The 25340-nt window shown below is 40.8% G+C and overlaps 1 protein-coding gene across 2 annotated transcripts in view; it reads left to right on the top strand.

Annotated features, from left to right (window-relative positions):
* Positions 1-5261: 5261 nt before the first annotated feature.
* Positions 5262-25340, top strand: part of pgap1 (post-GPI attachment to proteins inositol deacylase 1) — a 34033-nt gene continuing 13954 nt past the window's right edge. For both annotated transcript variants that reach the window (XM_071356047.1, XM_071356046.1), the window contains exons 1-2: positions 5262-5498; positions 6506-6659. In XM_071356047.1, the coding sequence (XP_071212148.1) occupies positions 5367-5498; positions 6506-6659 (286 nt within the window). In that variant the 5' untranslated portion in view covers positions 5262-5366. The remainder of the gene's footprint in view (positions 5499-6505; positions 6660-25340) is intronic.

Raw genomic sequence — 25340 nt, 5'->3', positions numbered from 1 at the left:
TTGAGTTTGTCCACACGTGCAATTCACAGAGGAGGTGTTCCAATCAGGTATCAAGGTAAGACCCAGATGCAGACCTTGTCGAAGTAACAATGTTTATTACAGCAACCAGGGCAAAGGTACAGGACGGCAGGCAGGCTCAGGGTCAAGTCAGGCAGAGGTCAGTAATCCAGTAATCCAGAGGCGGGGCAAAGGTACAGGACGGCAGGCAGGGTCAGGGGCAGGCAGAGTGGTCAGGCGGGCGGGTACAGGGTCAGGACAGGCAAGGGTCAAAAACCAGAAGGACGAGAAAAGAGAGACTGGGGAAAAGCAGGAGCTGACACAAAATGCTGGTTGGCTTGACATACAAAACGAACTGGCAACAGACAAACAGAGAACACAGGTATAAATACACAGGGGATACTGGGGAAGATGGGCAACACCTGGAGGGGGGTGGAGACAATCATAAAGACAGGTGAAACAGATCAGGGTGTGACAGTTCCCTAATAATTAAATATGCAAATATATGCTACAACATGCCAATAGGATCTCGCTAGCTCGTGCTAGGATTTGCCCACCTCCTTGCTCGTTCTGCCCACTATGTTTAATTTCCTCCCACTGAATCGAAGAATGAAAGATGGTGGAAGCAGAGGTTGAAGTGGATTCTGAATACAATGGCGGTAGAATCAAGGAGAATTGGAGTATTGTCCAAGCAAAGTAGTGTACAGTGATGAGAATTATCCTTCGTATCTAGTAGGAGTACGGTATGTTAATGAGGAGCAGCTGAGCAGAGGACCAATCATGAAGAAACCATTTGAGTTATCCAAACTGGGGGAGAGAGTGCTGTGATGATCACGAGAGGCAGGCTTGTTTAGAGCATGTATCCAAGACCAATGCAGTGTGATCATTGTAAAGCTTTTGGTCATTTATCAAGTATTTGCAGAAGGGAGAAGCCAAGATGTCCAAGTTGTGGAAAAGATCATATGTTTTATAAAAGTGATGAATATGTGACAAGTTGCAATTGCGGTGGGAACCATGAAGCCACGTCTTTCAAATGCCCCACAAGGGTGAAAGGGAATGAGGTGGCCATACAGAGAATTTCATATGCAACAGCTGTGAAGCAGCTGTGAAAACGGTTGAGGGTTTGCATGGTGCATGTCACGGCTGTCGTAAGAACGGGACCAAGGCGCAGCGGATGTTGAGTTCCAAATATTTCATTCAAAGAGAAACTTAAACAAAACAAAATATATCAATAAACGAACAACTAAACGTGACTACGTGGTGCACAAACACAAAACAATATCCCACAAACACAGGTGGGAAAAATAGCTACTTAAATATGATCTCCAATTAGAGACAATGATTACCAGCTGCCTCTAATTGGGAATCATACAAAACACCAACATACAAAATATAAACTGAAACACAACATATAAATTATAAACTAGAATACCCCCTAGTCACGCCCTGACCTACTACACCATAGAGAAACAAGGGCTCTCTATGGTCAGGGCTTGACAGTGCACCAGACGAGTCCACGGTAGAGGATAGGCCTACACTGCAGGCTGCAGGGGTTGCCATTCACCAGCAGGATCTGGACATTTTAAAGATTAAGAAGGTGGACTTTGTGGTACCTACCCATACCTCTCCCCCATACCACTCCTGTGGTAAAGCTGGGGTAACATTTTCTGCGAAGGATGAGATGTGTTACATCATGATGGCTCATCTCAGTGACACTGCAATGGGGAAAGTATTGGGCTTTTACAATAAGGTGTGGCAGGAAGGAAAACTGCCTGGAAGTCGGAAGCTGGCGGTAGTGGTGCCAATACGGAAACCTGGGAAAGACCCTACTAGTCCTTCAAACTATAGGCCGATAGCGTTAGGGATGCACTCATTAGGGATGCACAATATATCGGGGAACATATTGGAATCGGCCGATATTAGCTAAAAATGCCAACATCGGTATCGGTGCATACCTATATAACGTAGGTACATTAAAAAAAGTATTTTTGTATTTAACTAGGCAAGTCAGTTAAGAACAAATTCTTATTTACAATGACGGCCTAGGAACAATGAGCTAGCTACCTGCCGCCCTAGGCTACATGACGTAATGACGCCACGTAAAATGTTGCACTACACATGCAACACAGCATTCCTAACCTAGCCCACAATGTCTGCTGTGTGGATCAAGCAGTAAACAAGTCGAGCAGTCATTTGAAAGAGTAAGAACATTTCAGCGAGACAACTCAAAGGCAAAATCCATTAAATCCAAGATAATGGATTAATTGCCCTTGACAATCAACCGTTCTCTGTTGTGGGTGATGTTGGCTTTCGCCTACCAAGTGCGCTATTTTTCAGATGTTGCCCTACCGGAGTTACACAGTAATAGCGTCACTGCCATTAGCTTCACGACATACATACTATGGAACACCGTTTGGGTCTTTGAGTGTCAAAAAAGATACAGTAGCACTGTCAACGCTGTACAAAAAAGTCTGTAAACAAGCAAACACCGGCCACGAACGATGTGTTTACAATACCACATTGGTAATAAAGCATAATTTGTTCGACCGCAACTTCTGGGGTAGCTAGCTTTAGCTTGGTGCCTAGCTAATGCCATTACAACCAGCCTGAAAACAATGACCAGTAGAAACTGCAGTCATTTTCATTATTCTTAGCAATGATTTAGGAATACTTGTAAGTATCATCTAGGTTGACACTTGTTGTTCGCCTATTGAAATTGAACTTCAGTTCATGAAAATAAATAGCTAGCCAGCTACTTAACCCTGTTGCCCAAAACTAACGTTATAAGCAGCCAGCTAGTTTCATCTGGCTAGTGTGGCTTGACCGGACCGGGTTACAGGTTGCGAAGGTAGCCACAATAAGGATTAGACACAATAGTGGAATTTGCGGTTTGCCTTCAAAATAAAGATGTCATTGACAGTGATGCAAATGAATACAAATAGTAGAATTATGTAATACTTTTATTTTGAAGGCTAACCGCAAAGTCCACTATTGTGGCTAATCCTTATTGTGGCTAGCTTCACATCGATGGGTCCGACCACCATTAAATAAGAACTGTTTTATAAATTAGGGTTATTTTCCATGATGACACCTAGCTATAACAGTTGTTTTGCTAAGTTTCTTTTAATGACAAGCACTGTAGGTGCGTGAGACAACTTTACCACCATCATAGCATACGTATCGATGAATAGTTGTGATATATTAAATACGAGTGATAGTGTAATCAATGTGTAATAATGAAACAACTGAACAAATGACCAACGAAACTGCACAACAAGTAAGTGAAAGAAATAGGTTTTGATTATGTTTTACTGGTAATGGGGACATACGTAAATGCCAACAAAATAACTTTTTGGTCAGTGTGGTGTGTGTGTGTGTGTAACCTTTATTTAACTAGGCAAGTCAGTTAAGAACAAATTCTTATTTACAATGACGGCCCGAACGACGCTGGGCCAATTGTGCACCGCCCTATGGGACTCCCAATCATGGCCAGATGTGATACAGCCTGGATTCAAACCAGGGACTCTAGTGACGCCCCTTGCACTGAGATGCAGTGCCTTAGACCGCTGCGTCCATGTGTGTGTGTTAACTATTTAACTGTACTAGAATGCTTAAAAGGCCGCACATTTTTTCTATATCAGTTATCGGTATCGTATTTTTGGCAAGGAAAATATCGGATATCGGTATCGGCCAAAATTGTCATATCGGTGCATCACTACATCTCATGTACGCAAACTTATGGAAAGGATGATTATGGAAAGGCTGACTTACTTTCTGGAAAGTAGAGGACTAATGTCACCAGATCAAAGCGGGTTCAGGAAAGGCAGGGGAACAATGGATCCTGTACTGTGACTTGAGTCAAGTCATACGGAAGGCACAGGAAAATAAGGAGGTGGTGGTAGCCGTTTTCTTTGATGTAGAGAAGGCTTAAGATACGATGTGGAAGGAAGGCCTACTTATCAAGCTGGATAAATCAGGACCTCCCCGGTAGCAGTGATGCAGGTAGAGGTGGGAGAGAGGCTGTTAAAGTTAAGAAGACAACAGCTAGCCATGACATATTGGGTAAATCTACAAGAACTTAAGTTTACACATCCTACAAAAAAAAGGTGCTCCTAGAGTGCTGGGAACATGAACAAAATCTGAATACAAGCTTTTGGTGGATAGGCAATTGCATGGCGAGAGAGGTGGGGCTGTTTGGGAGGGAGTGTAGCCCCTCTGTGGGTCTTCTTGCTTTCCCACCTTGGTTTCTCCCTCAACCAGGGATAGATCTACGGTTGCTTGTGAGGGTAAGAGATGTTGAGGAAGGAGTAGATTCAGTTGTAAGTGAACATTTAAGGACACAATACTATGCTTTCTAGAATATATTCACAGATGGACCAAAGGACCCTAAAACAGGGAGGACAGCAGCAGCTTTCAGTGTTCCTGAGTTTAAGGTGGCAGTGACGAAAAGAGCAACGGATCATTTAACTGTTTACACAATGGAGTTGTTGGCCATACTATTGGCTGCCGAGTGTGTGGAGGAGGTGAGGCCAGACAGGTTAGTCACCTGCTCTGACTCATGTGCAGCATTGATGAGCTTAAATTCATGTGTGTCTCAGAGCAGCCAGGGTGTATTGTATGAGGGTTTGCATTGTTTGTATAGGGTGAAAAAGATGGGGTATTTGTGATGTTCCTCTGGGTACCAGCTCATGTGGGAGTAGAGGGGAATGAGAAAGTGGATATTATTGCCAAGCAGACTCCTAAACATCCTAATGTTGAGATGGAATTGTCAATCAGTATAGCAGAAGCCAAGGAATTAATAAATAAGTGGCAAGTGTTGTGGAACAGGGAGAGTAAGGGAAGACACCTGTATAAGATCCAGGAAAAGGTGGGAGCAGGGATGTCCTCAGGCCCGAGAGAGAAGGGAGGAAAGTGTAGTCACAAGGCTAAATAGTACATTGAAAGTGGTGGGGGAACATCCAACTGGGAGGTGTGATCATTGTCAGGAGGAGATGGAGACAGTGGAACATGTTCTATTTCAGTGCCAGAAATATGTGAGAGAAAGGGAGCGATTGCTATTAGATTTGAGGAGTAATGGGGTTGAAGAGCCAGGATTAAGTGAACTGCTGTGGAAATCTTCAGGGGATGTAGTATTTCATTATGTATTTCGTTTCCTTAGGGAGACGATATTATTGGATAGGATTTAGATCTTCGGTCCACACTCCAGTCCAGTTGGAGGCGGTAATGCACCTTAAAGTTGGTTGCCAACCGCCATATAGAATCCACAGAGGAAGCAGACGATCAGGTTTAACAGTCTCTCTGTTAAAGGGAAAAAAGGAAAAATGGAAACAGTATACCTGTAAATAGACAAAATCCGAAAGACAGTAGAAATGAGAGTCGCCACTGTGGCCTTTTACGGGTGTGCACTGGGTCTTCTGGCGATGGGCCTGCGAGAAATGTTTTCGGGATTTGAAGAGAATAGGTGCACAATGACCTATATGTTCGAGTACCCCGAGTACCGGGTGAGTAGTTTGCCTATTGACCTCAAACAAATTGCACCGTGCGCGATTCGGTTTCGGTTCGGCGTAATCACTCGGCACTGTCAACAACACTCGGAACGTTGCTGCCAAATGCGTAACATTATTTTAGTGTCCATCCTTTTCAGGACTAGCTAGCATTTTTCCCCCTCCAGCTGTCAATGCCCAGCTGTGATTTTGATAGCCATAATATGGATATGGCTAGCTATAAATTAGCCCGTGGCCGATATATAATGCTGAAAGCTCAAGCTACCTGTTGTTGTTAAGTACCTGCATTCGGCTTCCAATTTCAACATCGCACCTCATGCATGATTTTCAGGACTATTTCCTTGTTGAGGATGTCGACGGACTGTGTCATGCACACCTAGCTACGTTTCATATTTACCATGGAATTGTATATTCTTTCAAGTACTAGCTACAATAGATAGGTGGCATGGTTGGCAGTTACTGTATGTTGAGGATGCTTAGTGAGTGTGTGGTGTCATCATTGTATGTTACATCAGGGCTCAGGAGATCACACCTTGTGTTGGAAGCTGCAGTTGATCCATGATAAGTACTATAAGGTGATTATTCCACCCACTGAGTGCCTGGCACAACCATATGGCCCTGTGTGGTCAGTCTGCACTCACCATGGTGCTGATAAAATATGACGAATTAGCCCAATGTATTAGAAGTAGCTATTATATTTATTACCCAAACTTGTTCTCTGATCTGATTTGCTCAACCAAGAGTCAGTATCGGTCACGTGGTGCCACACCTCTCCTGTCCTTCAGCGTGCACACACGCATAATGATGCTTTCTCACTGTTCTGTTTTTTTCTTCTTCACTGTGATGTGTTAATCTGCCTAGAAGTGTGGTTCAGCTGTTCCCAGAATATGGCTCTACCTCTAGGGAGGTGTGTGTGTGTATCCTTAGTGTGTTGTACTTTAGGCCCGGAGAGTATGAGCTCTATCAGGGATGTGCGTATCCTCACTATGTTTGTGTGTTGACAGCGTATTGCCCTGCCCCGACGCGTGGCCCGCCAATATCCAGCGTATGGGCTTTACCTGTACGGAGAGGGCCAGTACGCTCAGGACACTCGCGGACTCAAACTAACCGGGGCTCCTGTTCTTTTCCTACCTGGAAACGCAGGCAGCTACAAACAAGGTGAGCCTCTACCACCATTAACCAAACTCATCCACTTTTCAAACTTACTCTAATCGAACATACCCACTCAGCTCAGATTAGGGAATATCACAAGCTTGCTCTCTCCATTGCTCTAACAATGGAAGCTAAGAATTTCTAATGTACAATATCTGCTTCGGTTACATATTGTACGTAGTCTGGTGAAAGTCTTGTATTTGAGAAAGATCTTATGGAAGGGTTTCCCAACTGGCGGTGATTTTATTTGGTCTCCCAAGATTTCTAAGCAAAAGAAATACACATAAAAAAAAATATATATTGAATTTATTTTGGGCAACAAAATGCACTATGTAGACCCAGAGGATATCACTTGAAAGTATTAATTAGTGTGTGTGTGTGTGTGTGTGTGTGTGTGTGTGTGTGTGTGTGTGTGTGTGTGTGTGTGTGTGTGTGTGTGTGTGTGTGTGTGTGTGTGTGTGTGTGTGTGTGTGTGTGTGTGTGTGTGTAAAAACACCAGTAAATCAGCTCCAAGGGATTTTAATTCTGGAAATCTGTTCCAAAGTATTCCCACGCATAAGAGAGTTATACAGTGTGTGTGTGATCGTATACAAGGTTTGAAATGATTCTGTTTTAGTTCAATATTATATCCGTTTGGGTTTCTTGCGGTCAATTTGCAGTTTACAAATGATTTGTAATTATGTTCTCTTCCCCCTGACCTTCTGGCTGAATTTAGTTGATGATCCCTGTTCAATGCCCACTCTAATGCAGATCTATCCTCTTCTGGTTTGGTGTTGCTAGTGGCTGCTGGTGGGAGTAGAACACCCACGCTCTCTTTCTCTCACTCTCAGTCTTGCACGCGTACGCCCACCCACCCCCACATACACACATGCAACATGCTCATAGTTTGCTATTTTACCATTATATGCTTGATGGTATTCAGTGTCCTCCATCATGGGTTCTGTTGCATTAGTCTATGTTACATGTTTTGGTTGCGATCACAAGCACAAACCTCAACCCAGGCATGATTTTTATTGATTTATCTTTATTTAACCAGGTAGGCCAGTTGAGAACAAGTTCTCATTTACAACTGCGACCTGGCCAAGATAAAGCAAAGCAGTGCGACACAAACAACAACACACGGTTACACATGGTATAAACAAACGTACAGTCAATAACACAATAGAAAAGTCTATGTACAGTGTGTGCAAATGAAGTAAGATTAGGGAGGTAAGGCAATAAATAGGCCGTAGTGGTGAAATAATTACGATTTAGCAAATATACACTGGAGTGATAGATGTGCAGAAGATGAATGCCCAAGTACAGATACTGGTGTGCAAAGGAGAATTTTTTTTATTTTATTTATATAAATAACAATATGGAGATGAGGTAGTTGGATTGGCTATTTACAGATGGGCTATGTACAGGTGGAATGATCTGTAAGCTGCTCTGATAGCTGATGCTTAAAGTTAGTGAGGGAGATATGAGTCTCCAGCTTCAGTGATTTTTGCAATTCGTTCCAGTCATTGGTAGTAGAGAACTGTAAGGAAAGGCGGCCAAAGAGGAATTCGCTTTGGGGGTGACCAGTGAAATATACCTGCTGGAGCGCGTGCTACGGGTGGGTGCTGCTATGGTGACCAGTGAGCTGAGATAAGGTGGGGCTTTACCTAGCATAGACTTATAGATGACCTGGAGCCAGTGGGTTTGGCGATGAATATGAATCGAGGGCCAGCCAACGAGAGCATACAGGTCGCAGTGGTGGGTAGTATATGGGACTTTGGTGTATTGGAGGCTATTTTGTAAATGACATCGCCAAAGTCAAGGATCGGTAGAATAGTCAGTTTTACGAGGGTATGTTTGGCAGCATGAGTGAAGGATGCTTTGTTGCGAAATAAGAAGCCGATTCTATATTTAATTTTGGATTGGAGATGCTTAATGTGAGTCTGGAAGGAGAGTTTACAGTCTAACCAGACACCTAGGTTTTATAATTGTCCACATATTCTTGGTCAGAACCGTCCAGAGAAGTGATGCTAGGCGGGCGGGCAGGTGCGGGCAGCGATTGGTTGAAGAGCAGCATGCATTTCGCTTTACTTGCATTTAAGAGCAGTTGGAGGCCACGGAAGGAGAGTTGTATGACATTGAAGCTCGTCTGGAGGTTAGTTAACACAGTGTCCAAAGAAGGCCAGAAGTATACAGAATGGTGTTTTCTGCGTAGAGGTGGATCAGAGAATCACCAGCTGCAAGAGCGACATCATTGATGTATACAGAGAAAAGAGTCGGCCACGAGAATTGAACCCTGTGGCACCCCCATAGAGACTGCCAGAGGTCTGGACAACAGGCCCTCCGATTTGACACACTGAACTCTTTCTGAGAAGTAGTTGGTGAACCAGGCGAGGCAGTCATTTGAGAAACCAAGGCTGTTGAGTCTGCCGATAAGAATGCGGTAATTGACAAAGTCAAAAGCCTTGGCCAGGTCGATGAATATGGCTGCACAGTATTGTCTTTTGTTGATGGTGGTTATGATATTGTTTAGGACCTTGAGCTTGGCTGAGGTGCACCCATGACCAGCTCAGAAACCAACCCATGACCAGCTCAGAAACCAGATTGCATAGCGGAGAAGGTACGGTGGGATTCAAAATGGTTGGTGACCTGTTTGTTAACTTGGCTTTCGAAGACTTTAGAAAGGCAGGGTAGGATAGATATAGGTCTGTAACAGTTTGAGTCTAGTGTCTCCCCCTTTGAAGAGAGGGATGACCGCGGCAGCTTTCCAATCTTTGGGGATCTCAGACGATACGAAATAGAGGTTGAACAGGCTAGTAATAGGGGTTGCAACAATTTTGGCAGATAATTTTAGAAAGAAAGAGAGGGTCCAGATTGTCTAGCCCAGCAGAACGCCACAGGATGTTTTTGTGCTGGTCAAGGGCAGTCACGTCTGGAGTGAATCAAGGGCTCTATCTGTTCCTGGTTCTACATTTTTTGAATGGGGCATGCTTATTTATGCTTATTTATATCTTTCCAGGATACCTCGGCCAGGTTGATTAGAAAGGCCTGCTCGCTGAAGTATTTTAGGGGGTGGTCGTTTGACCGCAGACCCATTACGGACGCAGGCAATGAGGCAGTGAGCACGCAACGAGTGCTCCCGCACATTGGCTAACCGGGCTATCTGCATTGTGTCCCACCACCCGCCAACCCCTCTTTTACGCTACTGCTACACTCTGTTCATCATATATGCATAGTCACTTTAACCATATCTACATGTACATACTACCTCAATCAGCCTGACTAACCGGTGTCTGTATGTAGCCTCGCTACTTTTATAGCCTCGCTACTGTATATAGCCTGTCTTTTTTACTGTTGTTTTTAGAGGTCGACCGATTATGATTTTTCAACGTCGATACCGATTAATCGGCCGATTTAAAATAATAAAAAAATATATTTGTAATAATGACAATTACAACAATACTGAATGAGCACTTATTTTAACTTAATATAAAACATCAATAAAATCTATTTAGCTTAAATAATGCAAAAACAAAGTGTTGGAGAAGAAAGTAAAAGTGCAATATTTGCCATGTAAAAAAGCTAACGTTTAAGTTCTTTCCTCAGAACATATGAAAGCTGGTGGTTCCTTTTAACATGAGTCTTCAATATGCCCAGGTAAGAAGTTTTAGGTTGGAGTTATTATAGGACTATTTCTCTCTATACCATTTGTATTTCAAATACCTTTGACTATTGGATGTTCTAATAGGTACTTTAGTATTGCCAGCCTAATCTCGGGAGTTGATAGGCTTGAAGTCATAAACAGCGCAATGCTTGAAGCACAGCGAAGAGCTTCTGGCAAATGCAGGAAAGTGCTGTTGGAATAAATGCTTACGAGCCTGCTGCTGCCTACCACCGCTCAGTCAGACGGCTCTATCAAATCATAGACTTAATTATAATATAACACAGAAATACGAGCCTTAGGTCATTAATATGGTCAAATCCGGAAACTATAATTTTGAAAACAAAACGTTTATTCTTTCAGTGAAATACGGAACCGTTCCGTATTTTATCTAACGGGTGGCATCCCTAAGTCTAAATATTGCTGTTACATTGCACAACCATCAATGTTATGTCATAATTATGTACAATTTTGGCAAATTAATTACAGTCTTTGTTAGGAAGAAATGGTCTTCACACAGTTCGCAACGAGCCAGGTGGCCCAAACTGCTGCATATACCCTGACTCTGCTTGCACAGAATGCAAGAGAAGTGACACAATTTCCCTAGTTAAAATAAATTCATGTTAGCAGGCAATATTAACTTAATATGCAGGTTTAAAAATATATACTTGTGTATTGATTTTAAGAAAGGCATTGATGTTTATGGTTAGGTACACATTGGTGCAACGACAGTGCTTTTTTCGCGAATGCGCTTGTTAAATCACCCGTAGGCTGCTGTTCAATGATAAATTAACAGGCACTGCATCGATTCTATGCAACGCAGGACAAGCTAGATAAACTAGTAATATCAACCATGTGTAGTTAACTAGTGATTATGTTAAGATTGATTGTTTTTTTATAAGATAAGTTTAATGCTAGCTAGCACCTTACCTTGGCTCCTTGCTGCACTCGCATAACAGGTAGTCAGCCTGCCACCCAGTCTCCTCGTGGAGTGCAATGTAATCGGCCAAAATCTGTCCAAAAATGCAGGTTGTTATGAAAACTTGAAATCGGCCATTCCGATTAATCGGTTGACCTCTAGTTGAGACCACATCGGGCGATAACGTCGGCAGTCCAGTCATGTTGGATCAGTGGGGCTCTGTGTCGACAATGAAGGGTCCAGGCCAATTGGCAAATTAGGTAATTGTAGCCCTAGAATTAGTTGGTATATGGGCCTAGCTCGAGGCTAGCTGGTGCTTGCTTCCGGACAGAGGCGTTAGCTAACAGTAGCCACTCGTTTGCAGCTAGCTAGGAGTAATGATCCAGAGTGGCAGTAATCCTGTGATATGGTAGAGAGAAGCAGTCCGATATGCTCTGAGTTGATATCGCGCTGTGCAGACTGGCAGGTGATTGTCCGAGCTAAGGCTGGCTGATTCCAGGGGGAAAAAGGCGAGGACAGCTAGCCGTGGCTAACAAAGACTAGTAGCTAGTTAGCTGGCTAGCTCCTGATGGAAGTTCCAGTTATAAGGAATAAAAATAGCAGATCCGTTCCACATTGGGTGAGGCGGGTTGCAGGAAAGTGTATTTACTTTGTAGATAGAAGTGAGATTATGATATATACGAAAAAAGACCGGCTAATCTTGGATTCATGATCTTTAGATGTTTTACATTCAACAACATCAGCACTAAGTAGGCTATGTTTAGGCTACTTTAAAGCCTGTCAAGCCTAATACCTAGTTTTACATTAAACACACTTAAAGGGATACTTTAAGATTTTGGCAATGAAGCCCTTTATCTACTTCCACAGAGTCAGATTAACTCATGGATACTCTTTATGTCTGCATTCAATATGAAAGAAGTTGTAGGTAATTTGCATTAGCACATAACTAGCATTAGCACAATGACTGGTATTAAATAGTATGTTAACAGCTAGCTGCTAGCTGTTACCATAGACTGCCAGTCATTGCTTTATTGATAGTTAGCAATTGCACTAACTGTAGTTAGCAACTTCTTTTAAGCTGTATGCAGAGACATACAAATGGTATCTACAAATTATCCCTTTAATCAGAGTTGACTTAAACTGTTAAAAGGAGTGCTACTGTTCACAGGGAGGTGAAATGAGGTCCAGGTTCACAGGTAAATTGAAGGGATGCTTAAATCCATAATCTACACACTGCCCTCTGTTTTTCTAATCAGATTACTTAACTCTAATAGTAAATCTAGTCTATTCAGAGGTCATCTTGTGTTGATATCCATGAGCTTGGTCAACCCTAATCCTCACATGGGGGGACAGCCACTGTTCAGGGATGTGGTGGATGAATGTCAGGGATGATGGTCCCATAAGCAAAGAAATAGAAATTTAAAGGAACTTTCACCCTGGCTCTGCCACGGAACATAGTCATTACTATATTAACAACATTACGTTTATAATAAACATCAAGATTATCGAAACCACAAGCTAGTAGAAAGTTTAGTTTTTTTCCTGTGTTCGGCTGCTAAACAACAAAGTTCAGCATTCATTTTATTTTTTGTGTTACCTTTATTTAACTAGGCAAGTCAGTTAGGAACAAATTCTTATTTACCATGATGGCCTACCGGGGAACAGTGGGTTAACTGCCTTTTTCAGGGGCAGAACGACAGATTTTTACCTTGTTAAAAAAAAAATCTGACATTTGTTTTTCATCATGCCTGTGTGGTGTTCTGTCTAGCTGTGCTAATAACAAACAAGCACGAAAATGAGTTCCAGTGCCTTCGGAAAGTATTCCGACCCCTTCACTTTTTCCAAATTTTGTTAGGTTAGAGCTTTATTCTAAAATGTATTAAATATATTTTTTTCCCCTCATCAATCTATACACAATACTCCATAAACACAAAGCAATAACAGGTTTTGAAACATTTTTGCTAATCTATAAAAAATAAACTCAAATATTACATTTACATAAGTATGCAGACCCTTTACTCAGTACTTTGTTAAAGCACCTTTGGCAGTGATTACAGCCTTGAGTCTTCTCGGGTATGACGCTACAAGCTTGGCACACCTGTATTTGGGGAGTTTCTCCTATTCTTCTCTGCAGATCCTCTCAAGCTCTGGATGGGGAACGTCGCTGCACAGCTATTTTCAGGTCACTCCTAAGAAGTTCGATTGGGTTCCAGTCTGGGCTCTGGCTGGGTCAGTCAAGGACATTCAGAGACTTGTCCCGAAGCCACTCCTGCATTGTCTTGGCTGTGTGCTCAGGGCCGTTGTCCTGTTGGAAAGGGAACTTTCGCCCCAGTTTGGAGTCCTGAGCGCTCTGGAGCAGGTTTTCATCAAGGATCTCTCTGTACTTTGCTCCGTTCATCTTTCTCTTGATCCTGACTAGTCTTCCAGTCCCTACCACTGAAAAACATCCCCAGAGCAATGCTGCCACCACCATGCTGTAGGGATGGTGCCAGGTTTCATCCAGACGTGGTGCTTGGCATTCAGGCCAAAGAGTTCAGTCTTAGTTTCATCAGACCAGAGAATCTTGTTTCTTATGGTCTGAGAGTCCTTTAGGTGCCTTTTGGCAACTCCAAGCGGGCTGTCATGTGCCTTTTACTGAGAAGTGGCTTCCGTCTGGCCACTCTGCCATAAAGGCCTGATTGGTGGAGTGCTGCAGAGATGGTTGTCCTTCTGGAAGGTTCTCCCGTCTCCACAGAGGAGCTCTGTCTGAGTGACCATTGGGTTCTTGGCCCTGACCAAGGCCCTTCTCCCCCGAATGCTCAGTTTGGCAGGCAACCAGCTCTAGGAAGAGTCTTGGTGGTTCCAAACTTCTTCCATCCCATTTAGGACGTCATTGAAAATAAGAATTTGTTCTTAACTGACTTGCCTAGTTAAATAAAAAAAAAACATTTAAAAGAATAATGGAGGCCACTGTGTTCTTGCAGACCTTCAATGCTACTGAAATGTTTTGGTACTTTTCCCCAGATCTGTGCCTCAACACGATCCTGTCTCAGAGCTCTGCAGACAATTCCTTCTACCTCATGGCTTGGTTTTTGCTCTGACATACACTGTCAACTGTGGGACCTTACATAGACAGGTGTGTGCCTTTTTCAAATCATGTCCAATCAATTGAATTTACCACAGGTGGACTCCAAGTTGTAGAAACATCCCAAGGATCATCACTAATCTCATAGCAAAGGTTCTGAATGCTTAAGTAAATAAGGTATTTCTGTTTTTGCTTTGTCATTATGAGGTTTTGTGTGTATATTGATCAGGGGAGAAAACATTTTAATCAATGTTAGAATAAGGCTGTAACGTAACAAAATTAAGAAAAAGTCAAGGGGTCTGAATATTTTCCCGAATGCACTGTAAACTATACAGGGGAGTGTACACTATTTAATGCTAACTCAAAAAGAGAACTGGGTATTCAACAAGAATGTTTTATGGTAAAAGTAGCATACACAAATACAGTATGAACAATGTAGTACAGTTCAGTGTGTAGAAAACTGTAGCTACAGATTGTTACACCAGATAATGTGATTTAACCAAATATTTTTGGTATCCATTACTGGGAGTGTTGTGGAAATTTCCTGTATTACTCAATAAAGAGAGAGAGAGAGCTAACCACACACAAGTCAGAGTTAAATTATATATTCCATCTTTAATATATATACAAGCTTCACCAAAGCCCTTTATGACTCTCAGATCAATTCAGTGTCTATAAATGAATTCTCTGAGAGTGCTTACAAAACAATTCTTAGTTTCATTTATAGCCAAGATACACCCCTCTCAACTTACAAAGAATCCTTTACCCGAAAGAAGAATATCCTATCGCTAGACAGCATCAGCTATAAATCATCGTTCAGTTTGTTCTCCCAAGACCAGGTTTAAATCTCATGCTTGATACTTCACTGTCTACCAAAACATTACCTCATCCAATGGCATATATCAATTGTCATTTCTAGATACTCCCAAACCTGGACAAACTCAAACTCAGACAGTGAGCCCCTTAGGTCAAATACTAGGTCAAGATAAGGGCAACCTCAGAGGGGACATACAATGGTTCCAAACACGGCCAAACTCCTTCCCCCTATGAGAAAAGTAGGGAGTGACTGGCGTGCAGACATTGTATGAAATAACTAACTGGTTCCCCAATTAATAACTCCATCCCATGGTTTAGGAATAGTTACAAACAACGTTCCCATAAGAAAACAACGTTCCACTCTGTCCTCCTCCCCTTCTAATATTCTACTTAGCACCACATGGTTTAACAGATACATTGACATATGAAGACAAGCCTGACCTCTCCCCTCTCTGGCCCCAAGTTACCAATCCCTAGCTCAGAAGATTCTAATGACAAGTATCTCACAAGCATATGATGAAAATAACATCTTATCTATCTATGTTACTTAGCTAAATCTGATTCTGCCACGACAGGAGTTACAGGATAGGTACTGCTTGGTGTAGCACAGAGCATATTTGACCAGCCTTAGCTTAGCAATACTGTCTTCGTCCTCAATTCTGGGAACACAAGTCTCAAAATGTCCGTGTCTAGTTGCAGGGGGTCCTTTTGAATTTCGAAAATGCTCCGTCATTAAAATAAATATTTGTTTTGCTCCACGAAGTAACCCAATAAAGGTTAAGCCACCATCTTGTCTATTTCAAGCCTTCTCTCATTGATCGAGACAGTTGGGTGTCTAAACGAAGACAGCATCACTAAGGTTGGTTGAAAATCCTCTGTGCTATACCAAACAGTACCTATCCAGTAACTCCCAGTAATGGATACTGAAACATCTTTGGTTAAATCATATCATCTGGTTTAATAATCTATAGCTAAGAGAACTGGTGATCAGTGTCGTGGAAAATCATTTCAAATACAACGCTTATCAGAACTTGTAAATTCAATCATGCTCTTTATTACAACTGTACAGCCCACTGGCATGTCCCCGCGGAACACACCCCGCGGAACACACACACACCTCCCCAATTTCCCAGAGCCTTAGCTCCTATATTTATACACACATAGCACTATGTCCATCCCTTATGCAAATGAAGTCTCCCTTCTCAAGTCATTCGCCACCACTATCCTCTAGTTCAAGCTTCCCGCTTGTTCACGCCCAATAACGCCCACATCTGCTCTCAGCTAGACTACAATGGTGGCCGGACCCTCCATCCTAGTGTGTCAGCAGATTCTGTGTCTCTTCCTTTCATCAATGTGTCAATGCACTTTGCCCCCATTGGAATCAGCAGATTCTGCCTTATAGGCCTTCTTTTTAGAAGCAGCTGACTATGGATCCCTCTATCTTTAGTGTGTCAGCATAATGTGTCAATGTACTCTTTGTTTTGTTTGCCTTTATTGGAATCAGCAGATTCTGTCCTATAAACCTCTGTTTAGAAGCAGCTGACTATGAATCTCTTTATCATTAGTGTCAGGTCAGCAGACCATGTGTTCTCTCCCTTTCATTAGTGTCAGGTCAGCAGACCATGTGTCTCCCTTTCATTACTGTGATCTATTTTTAATGTTCAGCCATTTTATACATCTATGTGCTGTCCTATACATCTCATTTACTCCTACAAATCCCTCCTCTGGGGCTAATTAGCCACATAAATTATACAAACAAGACTTTGGGATAGTAAATGAGAATACCTATGATAAACAAGAAAATACAAAAAAATAAAAACAAAGTGAAGCAGATAAACCAACTAGACCAAACATCTCCAATGTGAAATAGGAGTAAAAGATCCAAACAGAAACATGAAAGAAAACCTAACTAGACCAAACATCTCCAATTGTCATAAGAGTAAAAGATCAAATTAGGTATAAAAAATAAAAGATAATACAATGAATATAATAATAAATTTAATATGAGAAAACAAAGACCTACATGCAGTTACAAAACACCTCTCTAATAAGACACCTCTCTAATAAAGTGATATCAATGATACCAACCTTTGTTTAGAAGATTAAGGACATGGTCCATAGACACTTGTAACCGGAATACCCTCTGTTACCTAACATGTTTTTGAAATTAACCTAGTTCTTTAGAAGGCATAACTAGTATTAATTAAAGGAAACCAGATATATTCATTGATATACATATCTAAAAATTCAACCGAACATACAAAAACACAAGGCCTTAAACAAATATAGATATACTAAAATCCTTACATAGGAACACATTCCTCATCCTTACAGATACTACAATCTCCTCTTTGACATTTCACGCAAAACACGGGGTCTCCGTGATGGTCATGGCCTTCCACATTAAATTTTTGCACCACTTGCACTTACGGCGCAAATGACACTGTTTGTGGACATGTACAAGTAGACATTCATCTGAATTTGGGAATACAGCATATACAGGTAGACCATCCTTACGAAAATCATGGCAAGCATAACCACCTCCCTGCACCACTCCATGTAGACAATTTGGATTACCAAACGGGCAGTCTAGAGGTCCACCAACCACATTGCAGGGCTATCCATTTCTGTCAGTATACTGACCTGGTCTCCCAGGTACAGGACTAATTATCACAGGAGGGTCAACTCTCCTTACAGACATCTGTTTAACTGTTGTCTGGACCACAAGTGATTTTACCAAGGGTAAAACACAACAAAATACAATACCCAGAGCCAATAACCCTCCTCCCAGCATAATAGCCATCCTAGCAAACATAGCTCCCCACTTTCCTAATGCTAGATCCAACCAGTCCCAAACATGAGAGTCAAACCCAGCATTTGCCTTAACCTCTGCTCGTAGCCTGTCTATTTTGCCAAGTCATTTTACTGGTAGCCTGTACCTGTTCCCCCAACGCTGTTAGAGCCGAGTCAGTATAGTTAATGAATCTCTGTTGGTTATAATATATATAATTAATCCACTCTAAGTTTTTATTTGGTGTTATCCACAAAAATATAGATTCCAAATCCTGATTTAACTTCATCTCTTGCCTTGAACTCTCGAGGTACACCTCTAGGCTGTCCAATTGTATCAAGGTATACCTCAGGGTCTTTCTCATACGCCCTTTTAACCCTAGGATTAACATAGTCATCATGGGGTGATTTAATAATGGTAACCTGTTGAATTGTTCTAACTAAGGCACAAAGACCAATCCATTCATTATGCAATACATTCAACAGTTAGTTTCTGGATGTGTGGAAAGAACAATCAGCAATACCTCTGTCTTGATTTTTCAACATAGTAAGAGATGATGCAACCTGAGTTATTTTACCACACAACCCTTATCTATTCATTATCAACCCTTTATCATTATTTCTACGTACTCCTGTAGTCTCTAGCACCCAAATAGTATCACATTCTACAGTAGTGTCCTACATCAATTCCTTCGGTGTCATGGCTGTAAAAACATTCATATTTTCCTTTAACCACGGTACCTCTGTCTAATTGAGGTACAGTTAATTCAGTTCTAATGTTATAGGCATCACAATCATTGTCTCCCAACATGGTCTTATTCAACATAGTTTTACCCCTAGTGCTTACCCAGAGCAATCCTATATTCTATGTCACACAAGGGAATAGAATACTTTCTATTGGTATAATGGTCATTTTTCCAACTTACACAGTTTTTAAATGATGACAGTTCAGAGACTATTAAAAGATCAGACAAATGTGATTTTCTACACAAAATACAATTGTCCATTCTGTGTTTGTTTGCCATATACTTAGCCCATTTGTACCACTCGTTCTTCACTACTTCTTCTTGTGTGGTGTCCTTGAGTGGTTCTGATTCTGATATATCTAATTCTGTCGCTTTTACAATGTTCTTATCTTGAGGTAGATCATTAACTTTTATCAGAAAGTTCCAAATGTCAGTAAAAAACTCTCCTGACTCTGATGTCTCAGGATGCTTTGTGGGTACAGTGATCTACTTGGTAAGGGAGGTCGATGTCATCTCAGTGGTAGCTACTGTGGTCGTCACAGCAGCCGCCACCCTTGTTGTTGTCACAGGTTCTTCCTGTTCAGATACAGGGGTAGGATCAATCTTAATGACCGTGGTGCTACTCCCTTCGGTCACTGTTGTTCTTGTTATTTCAACTATTAATTCTTCACCTTCAACTGGTTCAATCTGATTCATGATGAGCACCCTCTCGTCTTTTTCTTTGATTAATGTCAGGTCACATCCTTTCGGGTCCCAAACGACTTGTCCCTTTGTTTGGTGATGTGTCCATCCACAGAGGGCCATCTCCAGTAAGGGTTTGATCCTTATGATTGAGATAGACTTCAGTTCTCCTGCTTCTGTTATAAATTGAGGTGGAACAGAGATTCTAACCTTGTCAGTCTTTTTGGATTGTTCGGCTGATTCCTTTCTTCTCTTCCTGCTTCCACCATACATCTTGATTGTGCATTAGTCTGTTGTTTCTATACTAGCATTCACTGTTACTTCTGTTATGTCAATGTCATTATTCTTTTGTTGTTCTAACTTCAATTGTCTGTAAAGGAGACCATTCAAAAGTTTAAAAGTCAATTGTGGGGAAATCCCCATTTTCTTCAGCTTGCAGGACTTTTCCTCCTCTTTCTTCACCTGAGGCTCCCTCCTCAGGCCGGACTTAACTTCCATCTGGAAGGTTTCAATTTTTAGGGAAAAGATGTTCTCATTCTGTGCCTTGTGAGGCCTCTCCTCCTCTTCTGGGTGCATTAGTCAGTGCACTTGTCGTATTTTGACTTTCACTTCATTTGCTGTTTTCTTGGCTCCTCCCTGGCGTCTCAATCGTTTCCGCTGCTCCTGCTCCCTCCGGGCTCCCTCCTGGTGAATCAGCATCCTCTGTGTCCTCATCTCTATGTGGTTGTATCCTTCTCTCTGTTGGGACTCAGCTGCAGTGGTTCAGATGGTACCACGTCTGGCTTCCTTTCACTTGGACGGCCGTTCTTGTTGCTTTGGCCACCTCCTAGGGTCCTTCTCTCCTCGGTTGATCCCACTTCCTCCGGAACACTTGAACGTGGACTAGATCTCCTGGTATCACTGGGAGAGGTCCTTCTGGTCCCCTTGGATCATCAGACGTGGAACCTCTCGTCCTGGTTCAGGTTTCTGCCTTCTTTCTGTGAGGCATTCAGACTTAGAGACTTATGGCCTCTGTTCTATGATTGCACCATACATCCTCTTATTTCCATCACTCATCACACAACAAACAGACATTCCAGCTGAAGCTGGCGAACCCCTCTCCTTCTGTTTTCCTAGACATAAGACTTGGAAAACAACAGACAAAACATAACAGCATTGACAATGTTATGTGTTATGCATAAATATATTCATGCAAACTGAAATCTGAGACCATGACAATTCCCACTCTCTCTTTACCTGACTCTATGCCTCCAGGATACTTTTCTGCTGGACTCCACAAAAATAAAAGCCCTAAAAAGCTTCCTCATGCTTCCACCCAGTCTTCCCCTTTCGGCCCCAGGTTCTGAGAGGTGTTCCCAAATCATGTCAATTTTTACTTAGTTTCCCATCTGCTCCATTTTAACTGATAATCATGTACATAACCTACAATTAACATTATCTCTTCTTGAATTAATTCAACACTGTTTATGCTTTCATATCAATCCCTTTAACATGTTTGTTTAGAGTATAATATCCTATCATCTATTCTTTTTCACATGATGTATTAAAAAATGAAACAAGTAACCTCCAAACTCAACCCAGTATGTCTAAAGTAGCCCCCAAACTCAACCCAGTATGTCTATAGTGGAATCTAATCTCTCTCTCTCTCTCTCTCTGATTCCACGTCCTCTGTCATGGTGTTTTCAAGCTCACCCATTATTCAGCTGGACCTCACTTCTCGTGAGACTTATGCACCCACCAAAGAGAGACATGAAGATCTTTACCACTGCAGTGCTGTAAGAAGTATACCACCAGCCTGGTGTATCTTGATGTACACTCAGTCTCCAGAATGCAGCCCAAGCCCTTCCATTTCTGGCTGTTTTTTCCTGAGGACATACACACTAACACATGGGTTATTCCCTGACAACAGACTTCCTTCTTATAGCAAGATCACTAAATCTTAATTTTTAATAACAGCCCTATGTAACCATTCTGCCTCAAATACCTGGCCTCCTGCCACAGAAATATTCATAATGATAGTCAAATGATTGTCCCTACAGCAACTGCTGTAAAATAACATGTAATCATTCAAGCGTTTTCCAGTTGGATTAATATCCAATCCTAACAAAACTATGTCATAAGTTTCTTAAACTTTTGCTCTAATGTTCAAAATGCCACCACTTATTCTTTTTACCATATCTTTAGATATGTGAATTGTTCTATTTACTTTTAGAATTGTCCCTATATTTTACACAGCCAGCTGTCTTTCCTTTTCTGTGAATTATCTCTATTTTTATACATATTTCTAGAAATAACACCCCTTTACTACCATTACCTTCATTTATAAGTCCCCTAACCCATAACTGCCATTGTTTGATACATACTTAAAACATCCTTAAGTCAATTTATATATCATTTATATCAGTCCCTCCTCAGGAACATATACACAACCTTATGTTCCTCAAAACAAAAATAAATTGACCAAATGAGAAAAAGAGAAAAAATAAATAATAAAAAATAAATAAATAATAATAATAATAATAATTGCACATTTGCAATATTACCACTATTTGTAATGTAATGGAAAACGTCCATCCGTTTCATTCTATGCCAATGTTATTGTTGGTCTCTTTCTTCTTCATTCATGGGTATCTTCGCACAACAGACTACCTATTTATTCAATTGAACATTACATTTTATCATCCCAATTCCAATGACATTATAAAACGAAAGAAACAAAAAACCTTTAATCTAAAATTCTGTAAGTTCTGTCAACCTCCTTGTCTCAGGATTAGTTTCCAGAGCTTCCCTAAGCCTATTAACGTTAAACAGTTCTATATCCAAATAACTAAACAGTTATATTTTTTATTTTATACATTTTCCAACCCAATATTCATGATAACAATCCTTAGTGTTTACTTTAACTCAAATTTGACCTTATCTATTCAATACACAACATCCCTTTAATAATTAACATTTATACTAAACACTTTAAATACCAGTACTATCTATTTTCCCAATAGCCCTTTTGTCTCAGTTTCTCTCATGAGTGGCCTGATAATAAAAAGGTCAGTACCCCAATTCCTTTAAGTCATTATTCTCCCAACAAATATAATGTCATTTCAGCATGTCTTTTTTAGATACAGTTCACAGGTCATCAGACACAGTTGTCCCTCACTATTCAGCCGGTTAGGGTGGGTTTGAGCTCCACACCCACTTGTAGTGATATTCTCTCCCATGCCTTAAAGCATTCTGACGTCACCTTCTATGATAACTCCCTTATTCTACCGGTGATTTCTCAGACGAATTACAGATGAGGTATTTATCAACAAAACCCTTTGGAGTAACTTTCATCACTTTCTATATGCAGAATGAACAAAACACATTTGTGTATTTATCCAAAGACCATAACCCCAAGGAACTGATAGTTTTACCCATGTTATATCAAAATAAAAATTAAAATAAACCTATTCGAATAACTTATTCAATTTAAGGGTACAACTCTTCATAATTTTCCCAGGGACATAATAGATTTTCAAAGTAATTATACAGTTTGAATAGAGCCTGGTGTCTTTTAAACATTTTATAAGTAAATCCCACCTGTTTCAACAATTTCTAGTAAAAGGTGATCAGTCTTTCACAGGAAATTCTTAGGATTCAGGGCATTTTGACACCATTAAAATGTTTCCACTCCCCCTTTCTTTAGGAACAACTTAAATACATTTTTCAAAAACATGTCCATCCTTTTGCATACCCAATTTGAAACTGAATTGGAAAAAACCCTTCCAATAAATCTACTAATGCATATTCATTCCCAGTACATGGTGTACTTACTAGTGAACCATAAGCCAATAATCGCAAAGGGACTGGACTCACTCATCCAGAACTCCATGTTTTAGCCTTATCCAGATATTTTTATTTTTAAAGCGGCTGACTTTAATTAACTGCTTTCCACAGTAATGCAGTCTCCAATGACATTGTTGACCAGAGAAGATTAAAAAACCTTTTTTTTTTTTTCTTATTCTTTCTGGAAAAGAAAGTGTACATATCGTTAATATTCACAATGTTACCTTTTAGTCAGCAAACCAATAATTTTACTTATCCATAGATTTTATTCTAAAGCGTCTTTAACAGTTCCAGAGAATTGTGGTATATAATGTCTAACAATTAAAATTCCATCGTTACTCTACTAGATGTCAAGTCAAACGTGATCTAATACTTCTTCTTGACCACATATAAACTGTAATCTCTATGAAACACTCATTGTTCGCTCAGAGACTATACACCGCCAAGTAAAAAATTCCATTCTCACTAACCTCAAACCAATTAGTTGTTTGTTATTTTGACAAGGATATAAACTCTCGTATATCGGCATTTCCTGCTACCACACTAAGTTCTAGTGTCACCTTACACTAATTTTCCCCATAACCCGCTATATCCATATTCAAAACAGGGAGCTATTTTCTTATTTTTTTTAGATATTGTCAATAGTTCTACTAATCACCCGCACGTCTGCGAGGACGAGTGGAACCACATTTGTCTTTTATAGTAATGTATTTTCTGAAGATAGAATGTTACCGGGTAATGGCGTCCCCCATTATCCAGTTTTTTCATATTCAATCCGAATTCGGTAGAACTAATGTGCGCGTCTTTCAGTGACTCCATGGCTTTTTAAAAACCCTCTATGCTAGGGAGAAACAATCATTTTTGTTTTCATGCCACTATTTATTCACGGTTTTAGTGAAACAAACCTCTCATATTCTGGTCTCTGTCCTTCAGGCTATTTTTAGACTGCAGTCTCTGTGGGTACAGAGTGATCGATGGCCTGTTTTTTCCTCTTCCTTTGTTACACCGTTCGTGAATCCATAATCTGTCCTGAATTTCACTATTTATCTTAACTAACCTAGATTCATTTTTAACTTTATAGTACAATTTCAATTTATCGACGATTCTACTTTCTGTTTTGTTACACACTGTTCTATCCGTTTTTATACTATTTGGTTTAAACCTCTTTTATTATCTTTATGGTTATTTATTTTAACACCTTTTTTAGTATTCTACTATGGTCGCTTATTACTTTATCACATCAGTGTTTTTATCCTTGATTATAACTTATTTTACTTCGATGTTCCTTAATTTCGTTCCTCTTCCCTGTGAGAGTTAAATGCACTCTCCTTCTCAAATTACACTCAGTTAACTGTCAGAGAGGCTTGCGCATGCCTCTTCCTACCAGCAGTTAGTCACAGACACACACACACTATTTTCCTAATCTTACTTCCTAATGTTCTATCTCTACACAGATCTACTCATTTCTTACAACATTATCATTCATCCTTTTATGTTTCATCCGTTCATGCAATCCCTTTGTTTTTACCTCAAAACAACTCAGTCTTTCTTTATTGACTTAATTCACTTCCTCCTACATAAGCCTAGACTGCTAAGATTTCTACAATATGACGAGACTACTGTCTAATCGGATCAGCTTGTCTTCATATCCTATTCAACCCCCCAATACTGATCTTTTCTTCTATTATTAGAGTAGTATTGTGGCGTGACCTACTGAATTTCAAAACCTTGTTAGCTAGACAGAGCGGTTTTTTATTCGCAGGATTTCTTTTGCATTTGAACGCCGCACAATCGGGCCAACGTTTTCCTGCACCTACATATTTCACCCGTACAGTCCTCCTTTCAGAGCGGAAACTATGAATATTTATTTAACTACTGATTTATGTTTTGACCGTATAAGTTACTTTTGCAGTTGAACGCCGCACAATCGGGCCAACGTTTTCCTACAACCTACTGATTTATGCTTTGACCGTATAAGCTACTTTTGCAGTTGAACGCCGCACAATCGGGCTAACGTTCTTCCTGCCTTCTAAATATTTCACCCGTTCAGTCCTTCTTTCAAAGCGTTAACCATGAAATATTTATTTAACTACTAAACATTCACCAACAGACCCTTCTGCCGCGACGTGAATATCCCACCCAAGCAGACCTTTTTAAAAATGTTCCTTTTTTAAAGAGCGGTATCGCGGCTTCCTAACTACTTATT

This window comes from Salvelinus alpinus, chromosome 20 (assembly GCF_045679555.1).
Source record: "Salvelinus alpinus chromosome 20, SLU_Salpinus.1, whole genome shotgun sequence".
NCBI lineage: Eukaryota > Metazoa > Chordata > Actinopteri > Salmoniformes > Salmonidae > Salvelinus > Salvelinus alpinus.
This window is presented reverse-complemented; position numbering and strand designations above follow the sequence as displayed.